The sequence below is a fragment of the Danio rerio genome, chromosome 12 (genome assembly GCF_052040795.2).
Source record: "Danio rerio strain M-AB ecotype USA chromosome 12, GRCz13ab, whole genome shotgun sequence".
In the NCBI taxonomy this organism is placed as follows: Eukaryota; Metazoa; Chordata; class Actinopteri; order Cypriniformes; family Danionidae; genus Danio; species Danio rerio.
Genome location: NC_141032.1, coordinates 24,680,910 through 24,700,577, shown reverse-complemented (window position 1 = coordinate 24,700,577; position 19,668 = coordinate 24,680,910). Strand labels below are relative to the sequence as shown.

At 35.9% G+C, this 19,668-nt stretch overlaps 1 protein-coding gene across 4 annotated transcripts in view; it reads right to left on the bottom strand.

The window, feature by feature from the left end:
• Nucleotides 1-433: 433 nt before the first annotated feature.
• hdlbpb (high density lipoprotein binding protein b) overlaps nucleotides 434-19,668 on the bottom strand; it is a 40,961-nt gene continuing 21,726 nt past the window's right edge. For 2 of the 4 annotated variants that reach the window (XR_015504089.1, XR_015504088.1), the window contains exons 14-29: nucleotides 18,733-18,846; nucleotides 18,387-18,473; nucleotides 16,305-16,436; nucleotides 15,726-15,944; nucleotides 14,080-14,301; nucleotides 12,066-12,284; nucleotides 10,484-10,622; nucleotides 10,272-10,387; nucleotides 10,085-10,189; nucleotides 8,332-8,466; nucleotides 6,521-6,664; nucleotides 6,243-6,422; nucleotides 1,659-1,775; nucleotides 1,424-1,573; nucleotides 663-1,200; nucleotides 434-623 (exon numbers count right to left, since the gene is read on the bottom strand). Coding sequence is in view for 2 of the 4 variants with exons in the window: in XM_087276234.1 (XP_087132360.1) it covers nucleotides 1,108-1,200; nucleotides 1,424-1,573; nucleotides 1,659-1,775; nucleotides 6,243-6,422; nucleotides 6,521-6,664; nucleotides 8,332-8,466; nucleotides 10,085-10,189; nucleotides 10,272-10,387; nucleotides 10,484-10,622; nucleotides 12,066-12,284; nucleotides 14,080-14,301; nucleotides 15,726-15,944; nucleotides 16,305-16,436; nucleotides 18,387-18,473; nucleotides 18,733-18,846 (2,172 nt within the window). In the remaining 2 variants the exon portion in view is untranslated. Of the gene's footprint in view, nucleotides 1,201-1,423; nucleotides 1,574-1,658; nucleotides 1,776-6,242; nucleotides 6,423-6,520; nucleotides 6,665-8,331; nucleotides 8,467-10,084; nucleotides 10,190-10,271; nucleotides 10,388-10,483; nucleotides 10,623-12,065; nucleotides 12,285-14,079; nucleotides 14,302-15,725; nucleotides 15,945-16,304; nucleotides 16,437-18,386; nucleotides 18,474-18,732; nucleotides 18,847-19,668 lie in introns of all 4 variants that reach the window. The other 2 variants (XM_087276234.1, XM_087276233.1) reach the window with 1 other exon arrangement.

The following is a 19,668-nucleotide window of genomic DNA, read 5'->3' as shown; positions in this document are numbered from 1 at the left end:
TTAATAATATTGTTCATGAGGGTCATGAATCGCATAATTATTACTTTATAATTACTTTATATACGGTAGCTTTATTTTACATTCTTACAAGATACAAAACTTAAGAATGTCAAATAAAGCTATATAAATAATTATTTAATGAGTGCGATTTATGACCTTCTTAATAAAGGGTTAGTCCATTCAAAAATTAAAACTCTGGTATTATTAATTACTCCCTAAAAAAACTAAAAAATTCCTTTTTTTTAGCCAATGTCTTCAGATTTGATCAGGGCATCAGTCTTACTTTTTTCTTGGTTTGTATTGTATAGTAATAATCACAATAAATCAAACTGTATTTTTGAGGAGTAAACACATCAAAATGAAGATTAAAAAAGAAATTCAAAGAGAGTCATGCACATATCCAGATGCAAAAGAAACCAAACACGCAGCAAAATATTATCTAAAACTTGTTTATGCTTCAAAACCATCCACACCCATCAGAGTTTGAACAAAATTGATAAATAACGGACATATAAATACGCTAATAAATAGAGGAACAAAATATAAAAGAGAGATCATAATTGTGGAGTCTTCATCTCTCCTACATTATACAGTGAAAACAGACCAAGTGCATTCAAATGGATCTCACACACACACACACACACACACACACACACACACACACACACACACACACACACACACACATAAAAACCAGTAAAAACCATTTAAGACTTAAAAAAGAACTCATACACAGTGAACTAGGGATTCTCTTGCAATAAATAGTCCAAACCAAAAAAAAAAAAAAACATATGCCTTGTTCTCCAATGCCTAGCCGTTTGCCAAAACAGGCGGATAATGATGCTAACTGCTACTTGAGGTTTCATTTCTGTGATGTCCTTTACATTAGACACAACAGGAAGTGACATTGTCTGCCTGTGGACAGTCGAAATGTGTTGAAGAACATCAATCCACCGATGTAAAGGAGCGATTTAGGCAAAGAGAGGAGAGGACAGAAGTGGCTCCTTCAGAAAACTAGACGCACGGAGAAAAAGACGAGAGCAAATTATAGGGAATGTTCTTGTTCTTGAGAGTCAACAGATGTGAGATCTGAACAAATCCATCTGTTTAGCACTTCTTGGGTCCCCACGCTGACGTTTGTTTCGGTGTTATTCCAGATCCAAACGTTGGGAACTCTTCAGCACTGCTCACGTCTGGTGCCTGGACGTCACAAATAAAGAATAAAAAGAAACAGATAGATTATGATTAAAGCTTTGTCAACAAAATAATCACTTCTTTTAACTTTAGACTGATTTGTTTAAGAGTATTTTTGGTATTTTTACATTTAAGTAGCGTTGGGTGATAAAACAATGATCACAAATCAATTCTCATTCTCCAAATGCTTCATACTGTTTTCAAAAAGTTGTTTCTTCTTAGAAATGACCTTGTTGCCTTGTGCGTTCCAGGGGGCGTCCCGTACGACGAAGCCTTTAGCCAGGGCTCTGTTGTCCTCGTCATTTCCTCCAGTCCCCATCGTCTTTGAAGGAGGCTTCATATAAGCTGCCATAGTCTCTGTTTCTGTGACGCTCAGCATCTAAGAGGCAAGATGGGAGAATGAGTGAGCAAGAAAACACAGGAGACGGAAAGTATCTGTGTAGAAATGAGCATCCTGAACTCACGTATTCTTCTTCCAGGTTGAGCAGATGGTCAATGGTGTTGTCAACATTCTCCGGCAGTCCTGTGACAGTCACCTTGTTTGGGTCCTCAGAACCCGGCTGAGGAAACCGTATATCAACCTGGAATAAAGAAAATAACTCAAAAGGCGCCTCTAAAGCAAATACTCTATGTATACAGTTGAAGTCAGAATTATTAGCCCCCCCTGTTTTTTTTTCCCCCAATTTCTGTTAAACAGAGAGAAGATTCATACTCATTTCTAAACATAACAGCTTTAATAACTGATTCATTTTATCTTTGCCATGATGACAGTAAATAATATATTACAAGACATTTTTCAAGACATTTACAGCTTAAAGCAGGACTATTCAATTGGCGGCCCACCACAAACCTGAGGCAATGTGTTTCGGCCCTCCAAAGTGTGACCAAGACATCAAAAATAAATTTAGTTCAGTCGAAAAATGGACGCTATAGTTATGAAGTGACATCTGTTCAATTATGAAGCGCGTTTGTTCAATAGAGCATGAGCTGGAGAGACTGAGACGCAGAGCGTGAGTCACCATAAGCGAGTGGCGCGGGCAGCTGAAAACATTTGGATGTGTTTGTAGAAAAGGCCTTTTGTACTATGCATTGATATCGTCAATAGGGACGCAATGCCGATTTCACTATTAACTGCGCTTTAATTCATCACAGTTATTTAATCGTAACGGCTTCTCAATGCCGAATTTCTGTTGCACGAAAAAAAAAAAAATGCTGCAATTAAACAAAGTTATGCAGAGTTGCCAACTGTGCGCTAGTTTAAAGTTCCAAGTATGTACACCAGATTAACTATAGCAGCGGCCGTTCCCATATCACGTCTTTTCCGCTTGCAAGTTTGTTATTTCTAATGTAAGAATATATGCCAATATGCGTGCGCCCGGAAGACGCAAGCGCGCCGCTCCGCTTGTGCGCAGTAGAAAACCATGATTATTCTTCAGATTATATAATCGTACAACCAAAATCTATAATTTGCATCCCTAATCGTTATGCAGCTCAAACATAACTGATGAATGTGTCTGTATGTAGAAAAAGCCTACTTCAGCAATGCACTGCAAAAAAGTCTGTTATACAATGCACTGATATTACAGGCCCGTAGCCAGCCTGGTGAAAGGGATGGTTCCTTTTTTCCGCAAAAAGTGGACCTTTTTGCAGAAATACGCTACAGTTTCTATTTAACTATGAGATTTAAATACTGCATTTTAGAGATGTATTTATTTATTTATTTTTGCTAGATTAGATACTAGTCAGATGTCATCATAACCACACTTTTTGATGTACTAAAAAAATTTCCTAAAAAATTGCATTAATTTTTTTTTAAACAAGATTCATTTTAAAAATACAAATTTATTACATCATATATCATTAGAAAATATAGCAATCTGTTAAAGTTTTAAGGTAAAAAAAACTGTGGCCTACTATCATTTATTTGACAAAAACAAACTGGCCAGCACATGCAACTGTCCTCAGTCACAATTTGGCCATTTCAATAAAAATAATAATTAAAACATTAAAATAATAATAATAATAATAATAATAATAATAATAATGAATTCTTTCGAATTTTCTAGTCTCTTTGTTAAAAAAAGTACATTTGAAAATTCCTGGATATCAACAATAGCCAAAATATATTCAAATTAATTTAATATGGTCAGCTTCTGGTGCTTCACACCTTTTTATTGCTCATTTTTATTTCAGGAATAAGGTTCAAGATTTAGAATTAAGTAACCTGTAAAATGTTTTCTCTGTTTTAACACAATACAGTAGTGAAAGAAGACTTCTTAGGGTAATTAGATTAGGCAGGTTAGGGAAATTAGGCAAGTTATTGTATACTGATGGTCTGTTCTGTAGGCTATCCAAAAACATATAGCTTAAAGGGGCTAATAATTTTGACTTAAAATAATTCTGAATGAAAAACTGCTTTTATTCTGGCCGAAATAAAACAAATAAGACTTTCTCCAGAAGAAAAAATATAATCAGACATACATTTCCTTGCTCTGTTAAACACAAGCGGCAACCTCCCGCTCTCTCTCAGGAAGCCAATACGGAAGTAACTAAAACTGCAATTCATCCGAAATTCCGCTACTCCTGGCCGCTCCTGGCTCCAAAACAGAGCAAATTTTAATTGAGCCCACTGTTAGAATGGCCAACTTTACAGCAGAAAAAAAGGTGTCTACAGCCTGGTACAAAAAAAGATTTTGGTTAATACAGGTAATATTACCCTTCATGACAACTGTGAGGGGGGTGAATGTTTTTATAACTCATCCGTTTCCTTATATTAAGTTATATTAAGTTTGCATAATTAAGGGCGTGGCTACTTGAGTGACAGCTAGGTCTTGTTGGTCGCCGTCACATTACCTCAGCTGAATCCTGCAGATTAGCCACTGAACTCGGCATATTTATCGTATTTCTGTGTTGTTTTATGTGGCTTTACACAGTCAACTGCCTTTTGGACTTGTTTCCTACACTTATTTGATGGAATGTCATGCTGAGTGCACTTAATTGTGCTCACAAACCATTCACGTGGCCTCCGTTTCCCATGTGAGTAAAGTTACATACTTATATTACCATCTCTATACATGTATTCGTTTTATTTAAGATCATTTATCGTTTTTATTTATATTTAGAGCTGTAATGCACTCCAGAATCTGTCAGATTGATTAGCTGTAGGCTCTAGAACCGTCATCTGAAGTGTTGTCATACAGTGTTATGCTGGATTTCATCAATAGTCTTACATTAACTAACACAGACTATATATGAAGAGTTTGGAAGTAATTTGCGTTTTCCTCCTGTTGAAAAACGTCATAAGAACAATGTTTAGTGGCTCAATGTATTACAGCAGTGTTTTTAAAAGACTAAACACTTTATTGATATAGTGTACAACCAAGCACAAGTGGTCAGAATACAAACGAGTCAAAGGTGATAAAGTATTAAGCGTTTTCCCATAGTAAAGTGTGTCTGAACCAGGTCCATGCAAACTGTCAGCAGGTGTCTGTAGCTCCGCCCACTCTCCACCTCTTTGCCCTTGTTTGGTATCCAGCCGTGGGTGTGATGATGCGCGAACAAAATGGCGACGGTTGGCCGCGCCTACTTGTGGCTTCTTTTGCGCTCTTTAGAAACCTATGGGTGACGTCACGGATACTACGTCCATATATTTTACAGTCTATGGTTAAACATCATTTGGGAAATATTTAAAAAATAGAAGGAGGGCTAATACTTCTGACTTCAACTGTGTTTATATATTTTTATTATTACATATTTTTGATTTTAAATATTAACATGCTCTACTTATTATTTTTGCATTATTATTATTAATAATATTAGTGAGAAATTATTTAATGACACTTCCTGTTTTTTTTTTTCAGCTAAATTGTCAGATTATGTCAGTATTGCCAGTTTTGACAACAAACAGAAATGGTGAGGAGGAGGTGTCTGTTAGGTTGTAATAACTCTTCTAAACCCTTTTCCCCATCTTTCAGAATGAAATGTCTACTTTACTACAACCAATTAGCTCATATTGAGGAATTTATTGAATGGATGTATTGGTGACTTTCAGATGATCACATTACTTTCAGTTGTATGCTTATGAAGATGACTTCATTATTATTCTTAGTTTTTTTAATGTTTATTTTATGCCATTCCCTTATTATCAACCTATTATGCATTATTATTATAATTCTGTGTATGTTTGACTTTAATAATTCAATGAAGAAGCCATGTTCAAGCAGACTGTTGTCTGATGAGAAAAGCAAAGATACTGTGCAAACACCAGAAACATGAAAAGAATTATAAGAGCAGGATGTGTAAGTAACGTAATAGGAACAGATGTATGGAAGTAAGGTCATAAGGGCACCTGCACCTGTTTTATGTGCGACTCAAGCTCAGGCACACATGCACACTCAGACATGCACCCACACTCAGTTGCAATGACTTCTAAAATCCTAAGACCCTAATGTGAACTTCAGCTGAACTTAAAGTTGACAGCTCAATGTAAAGTAAACAAGATATATCGTTGCGCATTGTTTCTGCTGAACTGCCACATTTGAAGTAGGAACTGGTCACTGGTAGGAAGCCCTAAAAAACTAAGATTCTATTGGTGGTAAAGAAATTACTCAACTGGCCATGGGAAGGGAGCACCTTGGAGAGCTCAGATCCTATTAGTGAAGAAGCTAATGGAGGTGTGTAATGCGTAAATGTGGGTGGAGCGTTAAGGCAAAGAAGTGTTTTTTAACTGTGTGCTGGCCTGTACTCATCAGACACTCCAACGAACTGTCTCTGTCGTTACTGATGCTGTAGCCTTGATGGGAAGTTAAAAAATATTGACCATAAAATGTTTAAATAAAAAATAAAAACAGCTTTGATTTTAACCAAAATAAAACAAATAAGACTTTCTCCAGAAGAAAACATGTCATAGGAAATACTGTGAAAAAATCCTTGCTCTGTTAAACATCATTTGGCAAATAAAAAAAAAAACTCACAGATGGTCTAAAATAATTTTGACTTCAACTGTAAAAATATCTACACATTTAAGTTGTTTCGGTAAATGTTCTTACTTTGAACTCCTCCATGATTTTGCGGATGGCTTTTCCACGTGCCCCGATGATGCGTGCGTGAACCCGCCGGTCCAGCCGGACGTCCTCGCTCACCATCTCCTGCAGCGCGGCCACCAGCTGCTCGATGGCCGACTTAGCATCGTTAGCATTCCTCTCATACCCCGAGATCACGATCACATCCTACAGCCAGAGAAACATGAATGGCATGAGCTGAAGAATGAGGGCAGAGCTGGTCTGTGCTCAAGCACGAGGAAATGTGCTCTGTGGTTAATACATACCTGCTGCTCATCACCCTTGTCCGGGAACTGAACGTTTACATCGTACTCTTTGCGGATTTGGGAGATGACGGCTCCTTTGCGACCGATGATTTTGGGGTGATATTTGGGGTCCACCGAGAGCGTTACTTTATAGCTCCGCAAGGCCTGTAAAAGAACAGTAAAATAATTTATTCTCAGAGTAATCTCAGGATATACACGTGAACTATGTTTTGGTAGCATGTAGCACAATGGCTCTGGATAGTGAGTAAATGGCTGCATTTTTTGGTCTTGGTACAATCGAATTTTGTTAGACGTCACACTGGTGTGATTAGTGATGTGCTACAATGAGGTTGTTATACTTGTGGTTGTTGTGATCTACAACTGTATAAAACTAGGCTAGTTTTTTTTGTACAAAGTGTCAAAGAATAAAAGTCTGGAGATACATAGGCATAGCTGAATCATTTGTATGGTGTCGCGCCTACTTTTTTGGCCAATACAGCATCAGTTAATCTTGGGAATGACAGATACAACTCCTCTACAGTGGCCAGAGGGATTTTGAGCCATTCGTTTTGCAGAATAGTGACTAGGACTACGTGATGCTGGTGGAGGAAAACGTTTTCTGACTCGCTCCTCCAAAAAAACAAAAAGTAGTTCAATAATATTTAGATCTAGGGACTGTGCAGGCCATGGGAGATGTTCAACTTTTATATTCATCAAACGACTGTCACCAGTCTTGGTGTGTGTATTGGTGGATTATCACCAATATGCCTTCACAATACAATGTTTGAACCACTGGGTGCACATGGTCCTCCTGAATGGTTAGGTAGTCCTTGACAGTGATGCGCCCATCTAGCGCAAGTATTTGGAATTCAGTATGTTGATGTACTTTCACATGAAACAGAGTGTTGTGTAAGGGCGGGGCTTTCTTTTGCACATCATTCCTCAATTATTAATATGCAGTTGCTTTGGAAGGCTGAAGGTTGACGTCAACAGAAGACCTGCCACTCTAAACGCAGAAGTAAATGGTCAGTCTTTAATTGTAGATAACCAAAACAAACCAATTTTTCAGTGGATTAACTTGCACAGATAAACTATTCACATTAAGAATAACAATGTGAGCTAGCAAAAGAAACATTGTAAATTCTGATTTCAAGCAGACTTTAAAACCCCAACTCTTAATACACATCTGCAAGCCACTTTGTGTAGTTAAAGGTTTAATTATATTACATAGAATTATAAACATACTTCAACCACAACACAACAAACTAATTTATTCGCGTTACATAAAGAGAGCTTACAATCCTAGCTAATACACCTCTTTATTCACTTCAGTTGGAATTCAATTGTCATTTCACAAGGCATCTACTCACTTTTTAAAATAATTTTTGACAGCTTATGTATGATTATTTTGCACATGTGCATCTCAGAGTACATCACGCTGTGTCCATATGTGTGTGAGTGTCAGACACTAACATGAGCTGCATGAGCGTCAGAGCAGAGCTCATTTATATTCACAACTGCTCCAAATATGTTCTAAACTGAGCTTTGAATTCTAGAGCTAATTCCTGTGGTTATAAGTAAGCATATAAAACTATTTCTGGAGATGCACTTACCTTTATGGCACTTTATGCTTTAATAAAAATACATTTACACTTAGATCCCAATTCACTTTGCTACTCTCAATACAAGCTTCTTTCAAATGGGGATTTCTAAGACAATTTTTTTTAATTGCTAACATTACATGTGCAGTGCTGACAAATTAGGAATTTATGCCATCATCTGTAGTGCTCTCAAATGTTAGTCTGAAGCCCTGATTAGTGCAGATACTATACCCGATCTTCCTGCTCGGCCTGCAGCTCTTTGACTCTGTCCAGCAGCCCGTGTTTGGCTCGCTCCACACTGGCCACCTGTCCTGTGATCTTTATGATGTCTGACTGCTGCTCAGGTTGAGGAACCCAAATGTTCACCTGTACAACACATTAACATTCAGTCAGTACTGGGCACAAATGCAGATGCAATTGTTTGACTGCGGTTTGTGATTTGCAAATGTAAAGTAAATAAATAAATAAATAAATAAGCAGATTGGAAATTATGCATAAACATCTGTTTTTGTTCACCACCGATTAGTTTTTTGGCTCCACTTTCCATTAAACAAGGATCTGTTTACTGCATTTCATTACAGTTGGATGATTTATGCATTTAGCTAAAAGGAAAACAAATGGTGTTTTGATATTTTTGCTCCTGACCGAGTAGGGTGATTATGTTGGCGTTAGACTGCATAGAAAATAAATGCTTTTTGAAAGAATATAATTTTGCTATGATAAAAATAGCATTTAAGAGTTCAATGATTTAGAAAAGCTTCACTATAATAATTTTCGGGGGCAGTTTAAATCAGACAAAATTTGAAACACTTTTTTGCCATTTATACGTAAACATTTTATGCTCGATTTAATTTTTTCATATAATTTCATAGAAAATCCATTATTTTTGTAGCTGAAAGATAATAAGACTTTGTATCTTATATTTCTAACAATTTAGTGTTACTATAAATTACGACTTTAACTAAACAATAACAATATGACTATAACTAAAACTGTAACCCATTATTTAATGTATCACTGATCTAAAGGAATATGTATATTATTAAATTATAATATATTTTATTATATTTTAAAACAGCCATGTGCTGCTAGCTGCAGCCTACAGTATAATAATAACAATAATAAGCATCATCATAATCATCATCATCATCATCGTAGTAAACATCATCATCATTATCATCATAATAATAATAATATGCATCATCATCATCACCATAATAATAATAATATTATGCATCATCATAAAAAAATAATAATAGTATGGCTAATGATAATAATAAATAATAATAATAATAATAATAATAATAATAATAATAAGCATCATCAACTTTATAATAATAAGAATCATCATCCTCATCATCATCATCATCATCATCATAAGCATAAGCATCATCATCAGCATTATCATAATAATAATAATAATAATAAGCATCATCATCTTCATACTAATAATATTACTCGCCACAGCGGAATGAACCACCAACTTATCCAGCACGTTTTTACGCAGTGGATGCCATTCCAGCCACAACCCATCTCTGGGAAACATCCACACACACACACACACACACACACACTCATACACTACTGACAATTTAGCCCACCCAATTCCACTGTACTGCATGTCTTTAGACTGTGGGGGAAACCTGGTGCACGCGGAGGAAACCCATGCAAACGCAAAGAGAACATGCAAACTCCACACAGAAACGCCAACTGAGCTGAGGATCGAACCAGCAACCCAGTGACCTTCTTGCTGTGAGGCAACAGCACTACCTACTGCACCCATGCTTCACCCATAATAATAATAATAATAATAATTGTTATAACAATAATAATAATAATAATTATTATAATTATTATTATTATTATTATTATTATTATTTTATTATTTATTTATTTGTAAATTCAAATAATACCACTAGGGGATTTTTTCAATGGCATTTAAAAATATTACTAACTCCAATATTTTGAAAAGTTCTATCTCTACCTCATAATCCTCCATCATCTTCCTTATTCCACTTCCTTTTTGTCCTATGATATAACGATGAAGGTCGTAGGAAACCTCAACATCGATGGTCACAGGAACTAAAGCCTTGAGTGAAAAAAAGCAGGATGAGGAGAATAAAACCAACAACAACACAAAAGCGAGAGCTAGAATTGAGATATTGTCTTACAAGTAAAGCAGCCCGTGCCAATTCACACTTTTCAGCTCGTCCCGTCACAGTGATGATATCGCATTTTCGAGGGGTGAGATCGGTGTCCCCATTCTCTTGAGATGTAGGCTCCTGAGCTGCAGATGAAAATAACAAACAATGGCACTTGTAAATATTGTTGTTTTCAATAAATGTGAAGACATAGTATGTGGAGTGCTGTGAGAGGAAGAGACCTGCAGACTCGTCTCTGTCTGGAAACTTGATCTGGACTTCATGTTCACGTGTGATCTGTTGTATTCGGCAGCCTTTGGGGCCCATGATGGCTCTGTGGTACCGCTGAGGAATCAACACCTCCATGCTCACCTGCGACTCCTGGTGAAAACAGCAGCAGGTAATTGCAGTCAGTGAAGCGAATGTGTGTTAGTGTTTCTTCTTTGAGATTTCACCTATAAGCAGCTTTCTGTAGCAGCTTACTGTAAAAAGCAGCTTACTGTAAAAAGATATTTAAATATTATTAGTTAATAAAAAAATATATAAAAATATATAAATAAAAAATTATAAAAAATACCACTATTTAAATAAATAATAATAAAAAGTTAAACTATCAACTTAGAAATGTTGACAATTAGAATTATTATTTGAACTGGTTTTTATTTACATTTACAGTAATGTTTATTTATTTACAGTAATGTTGTTAATTATGAGATTTCAATTAATTTAAAAATATTTTGCATTATTGCTGACAATTATTATTGCTAAGTAAATAATTTGAAGCACTAAACTAAATAAAAAAAAATTAAAAATAAATGTAAAACATTTGAAAATACTATTAAAATAATAAACATCATAAAATACTATTAAAATGATCTGTGCGGTTAAAATTACAAATATGTAGCATGAAAAATTCAAATAAAAGCTCATTCTAACATTAATAATTCATGATGAAAAATATATAGAAATATAAATACAACTTAATATAATTGGGTTTATTTGAATTGCAATCTAAACTCAGACATTTGAACAATAGTATACTGACTTCATTTAAATAAATCTCACACACACACACACACACACACACACACACACACACACACACACACACACACACACACACACACACACACACACACACACACACACACACACACACAAACATATATATATATTTACATATACAGTTGAAATCAGAATTATTATAATTTTTTTTTTAATATTTCCCAAATTATGTTTAAAAGAGCAAGAAAATTTTCACAGTATGTCTGATAATATTTTTTCTTCTGGAGAAAGTCTTTTTTTGTTTTATTTTGGCTAGAATAAAAGCGGTTTTTAATTTTTTAAAAACATTTTAAGGACAACATTATTAGCCCCTTTAAGCAAATTCTTTTTTTAATGGACAGTCAACAGAAGAAACCAATATTATACAAGAACTCGCCTAACTAACCTAACCTGCCTAGTTAACCTAATTAACCTAGATAAGCCTTTACATATCAATTTAAGCTATATAAAAGTGTCTTGAAAAATATCAAGTCAAATCATATTTACTGTTATCATAGCAAAGATTAAATAAATCAGTTATTAGAAATAAAGTTACTAAAACTATTATGTTTAGAAATGTGTTGAAAAAAATCTCTCTGTTAAACAGAAATTGGGGAAAAAATTAACAGAGGGCGAATAATTCAGGGGGCTAATAATTCGAACTTCAACTGTATATATATATAAATAATGGTGAAATGTATGACATTTTTATTAATAATAAAAAATACAAAAAAAAGTAAAAAACAAAAATTAGTAAACACTAAATTTGACCAAACTCACCAGATCGCAAACAATCTCCTGAATGCGTTTCTTGGCAGCGTCCACACACTCTCTGGGTCCTTTGAGGGTGATGCTGTCGCTGTGTGTGCCTGTGCGAGGAAAGCTCACAGCAACTCCACCGTATTCTTCCGCCAGTTCCCTCAAAACCTGCCCTCTCCGACAGACGAAATGACGATGGTGCCGCGGCTCCACTATCATACTGTCCTCTATCACATCATCCTGAGCAGAAAACGACAGATCAACTCAACAATCTCCAGTTTTCAACAGGGTTTCTACAGTTTTCCCACCAAGTCAAATACAAGATATTTTAAGACCATTATGAATGAAATTCACAATCATATGATGTTGGTCTCAGTTGTATTTGTAATACATTATATTTTGACTGGCAAAAGAATGACAATACCACAAAAACAACAACAATAAATGGTGTTAAAGACTGGTGCAGGATTTAAATTACAATTAAGTGTGATTTATATGTAACATGTCTGCATTTTCTTTATACATAAAGAGCACTAAGCACACAATTTGCTTGGATATAGAACATTTTGTCAAAATTAATTTAGCAAAAAACATTTGCTACAACAGTAGAAATATTTTTTTTCAAGGTATATAATAAAAGACTATTAAATGTTAATTAAAAGATAATACAACAATGAAAAATACAACATTGTTATTCAGTTTTTATTCAGTTACTTCTGAATATATGTGGTGGATAAGGAGACCCCCCCTTCCCTCCAAAAAAAAATGTGTAAAGTACTTTAAGTGCCCAGAAAAGCACTATATAAATGTAATAAATTATTAATATTATTATTATGTGTTTTAATGTCAATTAATATTCTCATTGCTGGGTATGGGCGTCAAGATGGCGCAGTGGGTAGCACGATCGCCTCACAGCAAAAAGGTTGCTGGTTCAAGCCTCGGCTGGGTCAGTTGGCCTTTCTGTGTGGAGTTTGCATGTTCTCCTCGTGTTTGCGTGGGTTTCCTACGGTTGCTCCAGTCTCCCCCACAAGTCCAAAGACATGCACTATAGGTGAATTGGGTAAGCTAAGTTGTCCGTAGTGTATGTGTGTGAATGAGTGTGTTTGGATGTTTTCCAATGTAGGGTTGCAGCTGGAAGGGCATCCGCTGCACATATGCAAACGTATGCTGGATAAGATGGTGGTTCATTCCGCTATGGCGACCCCAGATTAATAAAGGGACTAAGCCGAAAAGAAAATGAATTAATTAATTACTTGGTATTGGTTGTACTAAAATCAAACAGTGTAATTTAGCTGTCTCCATCCACCTTATTTTTAAGAGCATTTTGGTATATCGCTTAGAAAAATGCTGAATGGAAACACCAAGATGTGATAAAGTATTGAAATTGAGCATAAAAACCTTTGTAGAATAAGAATCTGATAAGAAAACGTGCATAAACTACAATGAAAACTGAATGAATTCCAGCATGCACATCAACAAAGTCATGTGCTGAGGCACAAATAATTTATTATGTTAAAAAAAAGGCCCACAGTGGCTTCTCCTAGTGCAGTAAATTTTATTTTTGATATTTGGTGGTGGTTTATCAGGATTTTGTTATCTTTGACTCACTGGATGTAACAGTGCTTTATACGGAAAAGTTTAATGTAATATCCTATTATTGTTTATAATGTAATTCACTTTTCTGGGTAGAAACGTATTAGCTACTGGTGTCAAATTTAATCTATTCAGTTCATAAGCAGGAAAATTAAGAGCTTTTAAAATTAATCAGGAACTAGAACGCTATCAAATGAATTTAATTTAATGCTGTGTTCACACCACACATTGAGCACTGCATCAATCTCTCTAGTTTACCCACAAGATGTTTTTCACTTCCAGGGAATTTTCCACTCAAGCTGAATTATTCAAACTTGTGCTGAAGAATTTAGGAAAATGCCATGCCTTCACAGTAAACATGCTGAACATTCCATGTCATTAGCATCACCTGATTGAAATTTGCACCCTTTTGTCAAATTTTCAGCTTTGTGTTCAGTCCTACCAGATTTTTGATGAGTGTTTCCAGCTCTCTCTGGGCGAGTATCACCGCTTCTTCTTTACCCATGATGGTAATGTGCTCCTGTTCCTGATCGTCTGCCGATGGGAAGATGATCCGTGCTCCAGTTCGATCTCTGACACGACGGATATTAGCTCCTCCTCGGCCAATCAGGTACTTGTGGTACTCCGGCTTGGCTTGAAGCTCAACTGAGAAGTTGTTGACTTGCTGGTGGGACAAGAGAGAATATCTTGCATTAGTTCAAGGAGTTCTTTACAGCTGGTATTAAGCTGTGTTTTTCAGGCATTTATGTGTTACGATCACAAATGGATGACAAACAAAATAGGTGTAAATGGGTTTAAAATATTTTGACCTCGTTAAATTTTGGCCACTTCCAAGATGTGGTTAAAAATTAATTTTATCGTACTGCTTTCCTGGTGTAGATCAGAGGTTCTCAATCTCGGTCCTAAAGGTCTGGTGTTCTGCCGATTTTAGCTCCAAACTCAATTAGACACACCTGGGCTAGCTTTTCAAGTTCTTAAGCTGTGGTCACACTAAAGTTTGAGCTTGTGAATTTCTGTTGTATGGCGCTGCAAAAAGGGGCGGGATTAAACAAGATGATTAGACATTAAAAAAAGTGAGCGATTGGTCCATATTTTACATTTCTGTCCAGAAAGGTTATGTTTTGATCTTCGATTGGTCTCACACGGTCAAGCGATGCAATTTCACAAGTCAGAGTTCCGCAAGCTTGAACTGCGAAACTTGTCACATGAGCTTGCATTTCCGATCTGACTCATTTGCGTACATATAAATGAAAGTCTATCGGGAGAAAAGTCAAGAGTGACCACAGCTGTACTAGGCTGGCTATAAACATCCTTGCAGGTCTGTTTAAACAAGCTGGAGTTAAAATCTGCAGGACATTGGACCTCCAGGACCAAGTTTGAGAACCCTTGGTGTCGATGCTCATATAGTTGAATGTGTTCAGAGACACAAAATGTTATCAGAAATTTCTTCCAATGTTTTAACAGGAATATTGTACAACACTAAGAAAATACTGATGTCTAAAGTCTTCTAAATTAAAAACAATGGTCATGTGTTGATACAAAAAAAAACAAAAAATAAAAAAGTAGCTTACAAAATAAAACTACAAATGTTTTACTCAAACTTCTAATAGAAGTCATAAATCCAGAGTAAGTGAATCTTTAACTTTCAAGTATTTAAGTATTATTTTTCTCATTTAATTATATTAAATTTATAATTTATATTGATTGATGACTATGTATATTATTTACTCATTATTTTAAATGTTAAAATGTCAATCTAAAGATGAATACATAATAGTTAATAATAGTTTTTTTTAACTAAATCGCCAAAGCTTATTTTCCAAAATTAGATTAAAAGATCAGAAAAAGTCTATCCATATAATAGGCCATAAAATTGTAAAAGTGGTCAAAAATGAAAGATTTAAATGCCTTTGTGAACAGGAATGTCTTTATCGTTTACTTTTGATCCAATCACCTGAAGCCAATGTTTATTACCAGTTGCAAACAGGCCCAAAATGAGGCCATATGATTATTGAAATGTGCAGCATTATTCAGAATTTTTGGTATTTATTTTGCTCTTCTGCAGTGTATGTTGACTGTATTCATCACCTTCTCCTCCGCCAGCTGCAGCAGTTGTTTTCTGGCTCTCTCCACTTCCTCTGCAGGACCTCTGATGGTGACCCTGTCCAGCCCTGATCCCTCCGCAGGGAAGTGGATGTGAACACCTCCACAATCCTCCATTATGGAGCGCACCAGGCTGCCTTTGGATCCAATCAGAGAGTTATGCAGCTTGGCTGGGATGGAAACCTCCACCTCTTTCATGCTGGCCTGGGTCAAACAGATAAAGTGACAATATGAGAAGGTGGAAAGAAAAACTAAAAAAGACTGTTCACCCAAAATGTTTTATTTCGTCATCATTTACTCACACTCTACTTGTTCCATCTAGTTTTTTTTTTTCTTCTGTTAAAGACCGCAAAATATATTTAAAGAATGCCGGAAACCTGTAATCATTGACTATGGATGTAAATAAATGCTTACAGGTTTCTAATATTTTTCAAAATAACTTATTTTGTGTTCAACAGAAAAAAGATTTGAATCCACTTGAGGATGAGTAAATAGTGAATAGATTTTCATTTTGGGTGAACAATCCCTTTAAGGGACTTTCTTTGGCTTGTAGTTTTCTCTCACCAGCTCTTTTTCAATGGCGAGGATTCGTTCTCGTGCAGCTTCACAGTTGCTCTTTTTGCCTGTTATTACAATCACTTCAGAGTTGCTGTTTTCCGTTGGGAGATCAATCTTGGTGTTGGTTTCCTCTCGTATCTATATAGATTTGCATAGCAACACAATCTCTTTCACTAAAAATATTAGCACAGCTTAAAAAAAAAAACACTCCAACCCAAGAAATTATTATTTATTCATACTCTGAATGAATTTCCATACAAATCTTATTGTTTTTTTGTTTTTCATTTTTCTGATATTGATAAATAGAATATATTTTTTTCCTCAGCAACTAAATTTGTTTACTAAAGTGCAAAAGGACTCAAACTGAAATAATAATCGATATAGAAATTTACAGAAACAAAAATATATTCAGTAAACTTACAGTACAATCAAATATAATATATAAAAAAAGTATAGTATTATTAGAAATAACAGAACAATTTGTAAATAAATTTAATGAAACCTAATCTAATATCATAGATACAATTTACTAAAATGAATACCTTTAACATGTTAAATATAAAATAAACATTAATCTAACATATAAATAAACACTGCAGAACATTCAGCTTTGAGTGAACTTTAAAGGATGATTTGATCAGTGTTAAAATCAATAGTAAAACAAAATTAAGGTATTAAAGAGCCCATATTATACATGAAATAGGGTCATATCTTGGTTGTAAGGGTCTCCAACAACAGTTTAATACGCATGCAAGGTCAAAAAACACTTTCGTGGTCTTATAATCTGCATTTATTTTTACCTAATTATCCCAGCGACTCCTGTATGAATCGTCCAGTGATTCATTTGTTCCCAAACCCCTCCTTAGCGCCAAGCTAATCTGCGCTGATTGGACCAATGACAGTCTGTTGCGATTGGTCGACTGCCTTCAGTCAGAGAGTGAAATGCCAAACAACTAATCAGCAATATAAAAGTAATCACAGTTCATACACGCTCGATAGTGTAGGCGTGGATTTTAGCTGCCAGTGGGTCAATGTAAATACAGACTATGGACTTGAAAATTCAGACGACTAACTATTTTATTGAGCAAAAACTCCAAAAACAGTTGAGGAGATCTCCTAGCTTCTCACTCTGCTCTTTTCACAGACACACGCGCGCGCACGCACGCACGCACACACACACACACACACACACACACACACACACACACACACACAATTACACACACCTCCGGACGACATCGCGCGCACACGCACACACAGACACACACACTACTCCTCGTCCACGGAGCTCCGTTAACAAAGCTTCACGCGTCGCGTTTCTAACGTGACTTTGCACGCGGTAAGAGAATATAGCCAGTTAAACTGATACAGTACACGCGGTTACAAGTAACAAATCACAACTAAATACATTTGCAATCTAGAGTAAACGAGGCAACTTTAATCGCACATACTTACACTTGAGAAATGGAGGAAGAAAAATCCATCCTGACATGTCCATCAGTAAGTTACTCTTTACTGATCCATCCTTTAACAAACGCTGATGAAGTATTCTTTGTAGCATGTAGTTTCCAGAAGTTTCCAGTAGTTTCCAACTGCTTGGCTATAATGCTGAGGTTTCATCTTTGGGTAGAGACTCAATATATCCATCTGCAGTGTGACTTCAATCGACCGGCATGTTTGTGTGTGTGTGTGTGTGTGTCTGGGTTTCTGCGTCAGAGGGCGGGGCCTCAGGTTTGAAATCTCCTGGGTTTGCGCGTGCACGTGAATAACTTGGTTTCGTTCGTACGTCATGGCGAAACACCTAATGAATCGGTATCAAGGCGACTCGTTTGAAGCACTATGAGTCGACTCTTTTATAGATGAATCAACAGTTTTAAACACTGTACACTAACAGATTTAAGCCTTAGCTGGATACTTCACTTCACTTAGAGCTGTGTTACACACTACATGGAGGGGAATTTTCAAAAACCCATAATATGGGCTCTTTAAGGTAAATTAAGATTCTGTTTCCTATTTTTGTTTTAACAGATGTTTATTTCAAACCCATCAATCTACACAATCCCAATATGGTTGTTATGGTGTGCTCACCTTCTTAATGTTGGCACCTCCTTTGCCAATAATGTTTTTGTGGAACTGCTTATGAATGGGTACAGAAATTGAGAAGCTGCTCTCAACCTGATAACATGAAAAGCACATAATTAGACACTAAACCTCAATGCCATTCATAGAGAACACAATATCTCAACTGTAAACAACCACAGATTTTCCTTCAAAACAGGAAATAGAAGAAAAAACGAATGTGTCATCTGATCATTTCACAGCTGCCTGAACACAAACTCTTAATAGCTGCTCTGTGAATCTTCGAACTAGCATTAGTAAGTGAGCGAACGTTATTTGAGAGGAGGAAGGAAGCAAGAGGAAATTACTCTAGTACCAGCTCAGCGATGAGTTTCTGCAGAAACTTTGCACATTTCTCCACCTCATTTTTGGGGCCCCGCAGCTGCACTATGTCACTTTTCTGTTGCTGGTCTGGAAAAATGATGATAACCTGCGGAAAAGAAATCAAAGGCATCTGTATGAAATCAAATCATCATTTAAAGGCATAGTTTCCCCTAAAAAAGACAATTCTGTTCTCATTTGGCCCCCTCCACTTGTTTTAACCCTGTTCTTCTGTTCACACACACACACAGACACAAAAAGAAAATTTATTAAAAAAAACGTTGGAAACCTATTACCATTGACTTCCATTATTAATTTCTTTTCCTTTTATGAAAGTCAATGGCTACCAGTTATTTACCTCTTACATACCAGGTATATACAGCAGTTATAGGAGTGCAATTAATTACCTCTTAGGACCTTTTTTAAACACTCTTCCATAAGTTTTACGACCTGATCACCCCTTTAGGTTTCAACGGGTAACATTGGCCACATTTTAACTTACAGTATAATTACTTAATACTGATTGCAAGAAAGCACAACAAAAGACACTTAGCTTGGGATAACTCATCAATGCAATACAATTCAGAAGGGTTAAAATGAAGAACACGCACAGGTTGAACTATTCGAGGTGATTTAACATACAAAGATTCTACAAATAATGCCAATTCATTCTCTTCCAGCAGATGACGCCTCTAGAAAACGGGAATGTGTCATAACAGCGCAATGAATTCTGGGTGTTTAGGACAAAGGAGACTGATTCCAATTGATCTCTTTAGATTTTTTGTAATGTTTTTTTTTGTATCATGTTTCACTCATCAGCAATAAGTGCTTGTACTACAGGTAATGAAGAAAATCATATATGGAGATGTTTTCTTGCAGCAGCGTTGACTCTGTCAGTTACGGATAAACTTCGGATCCGCTCCCTTTGCAT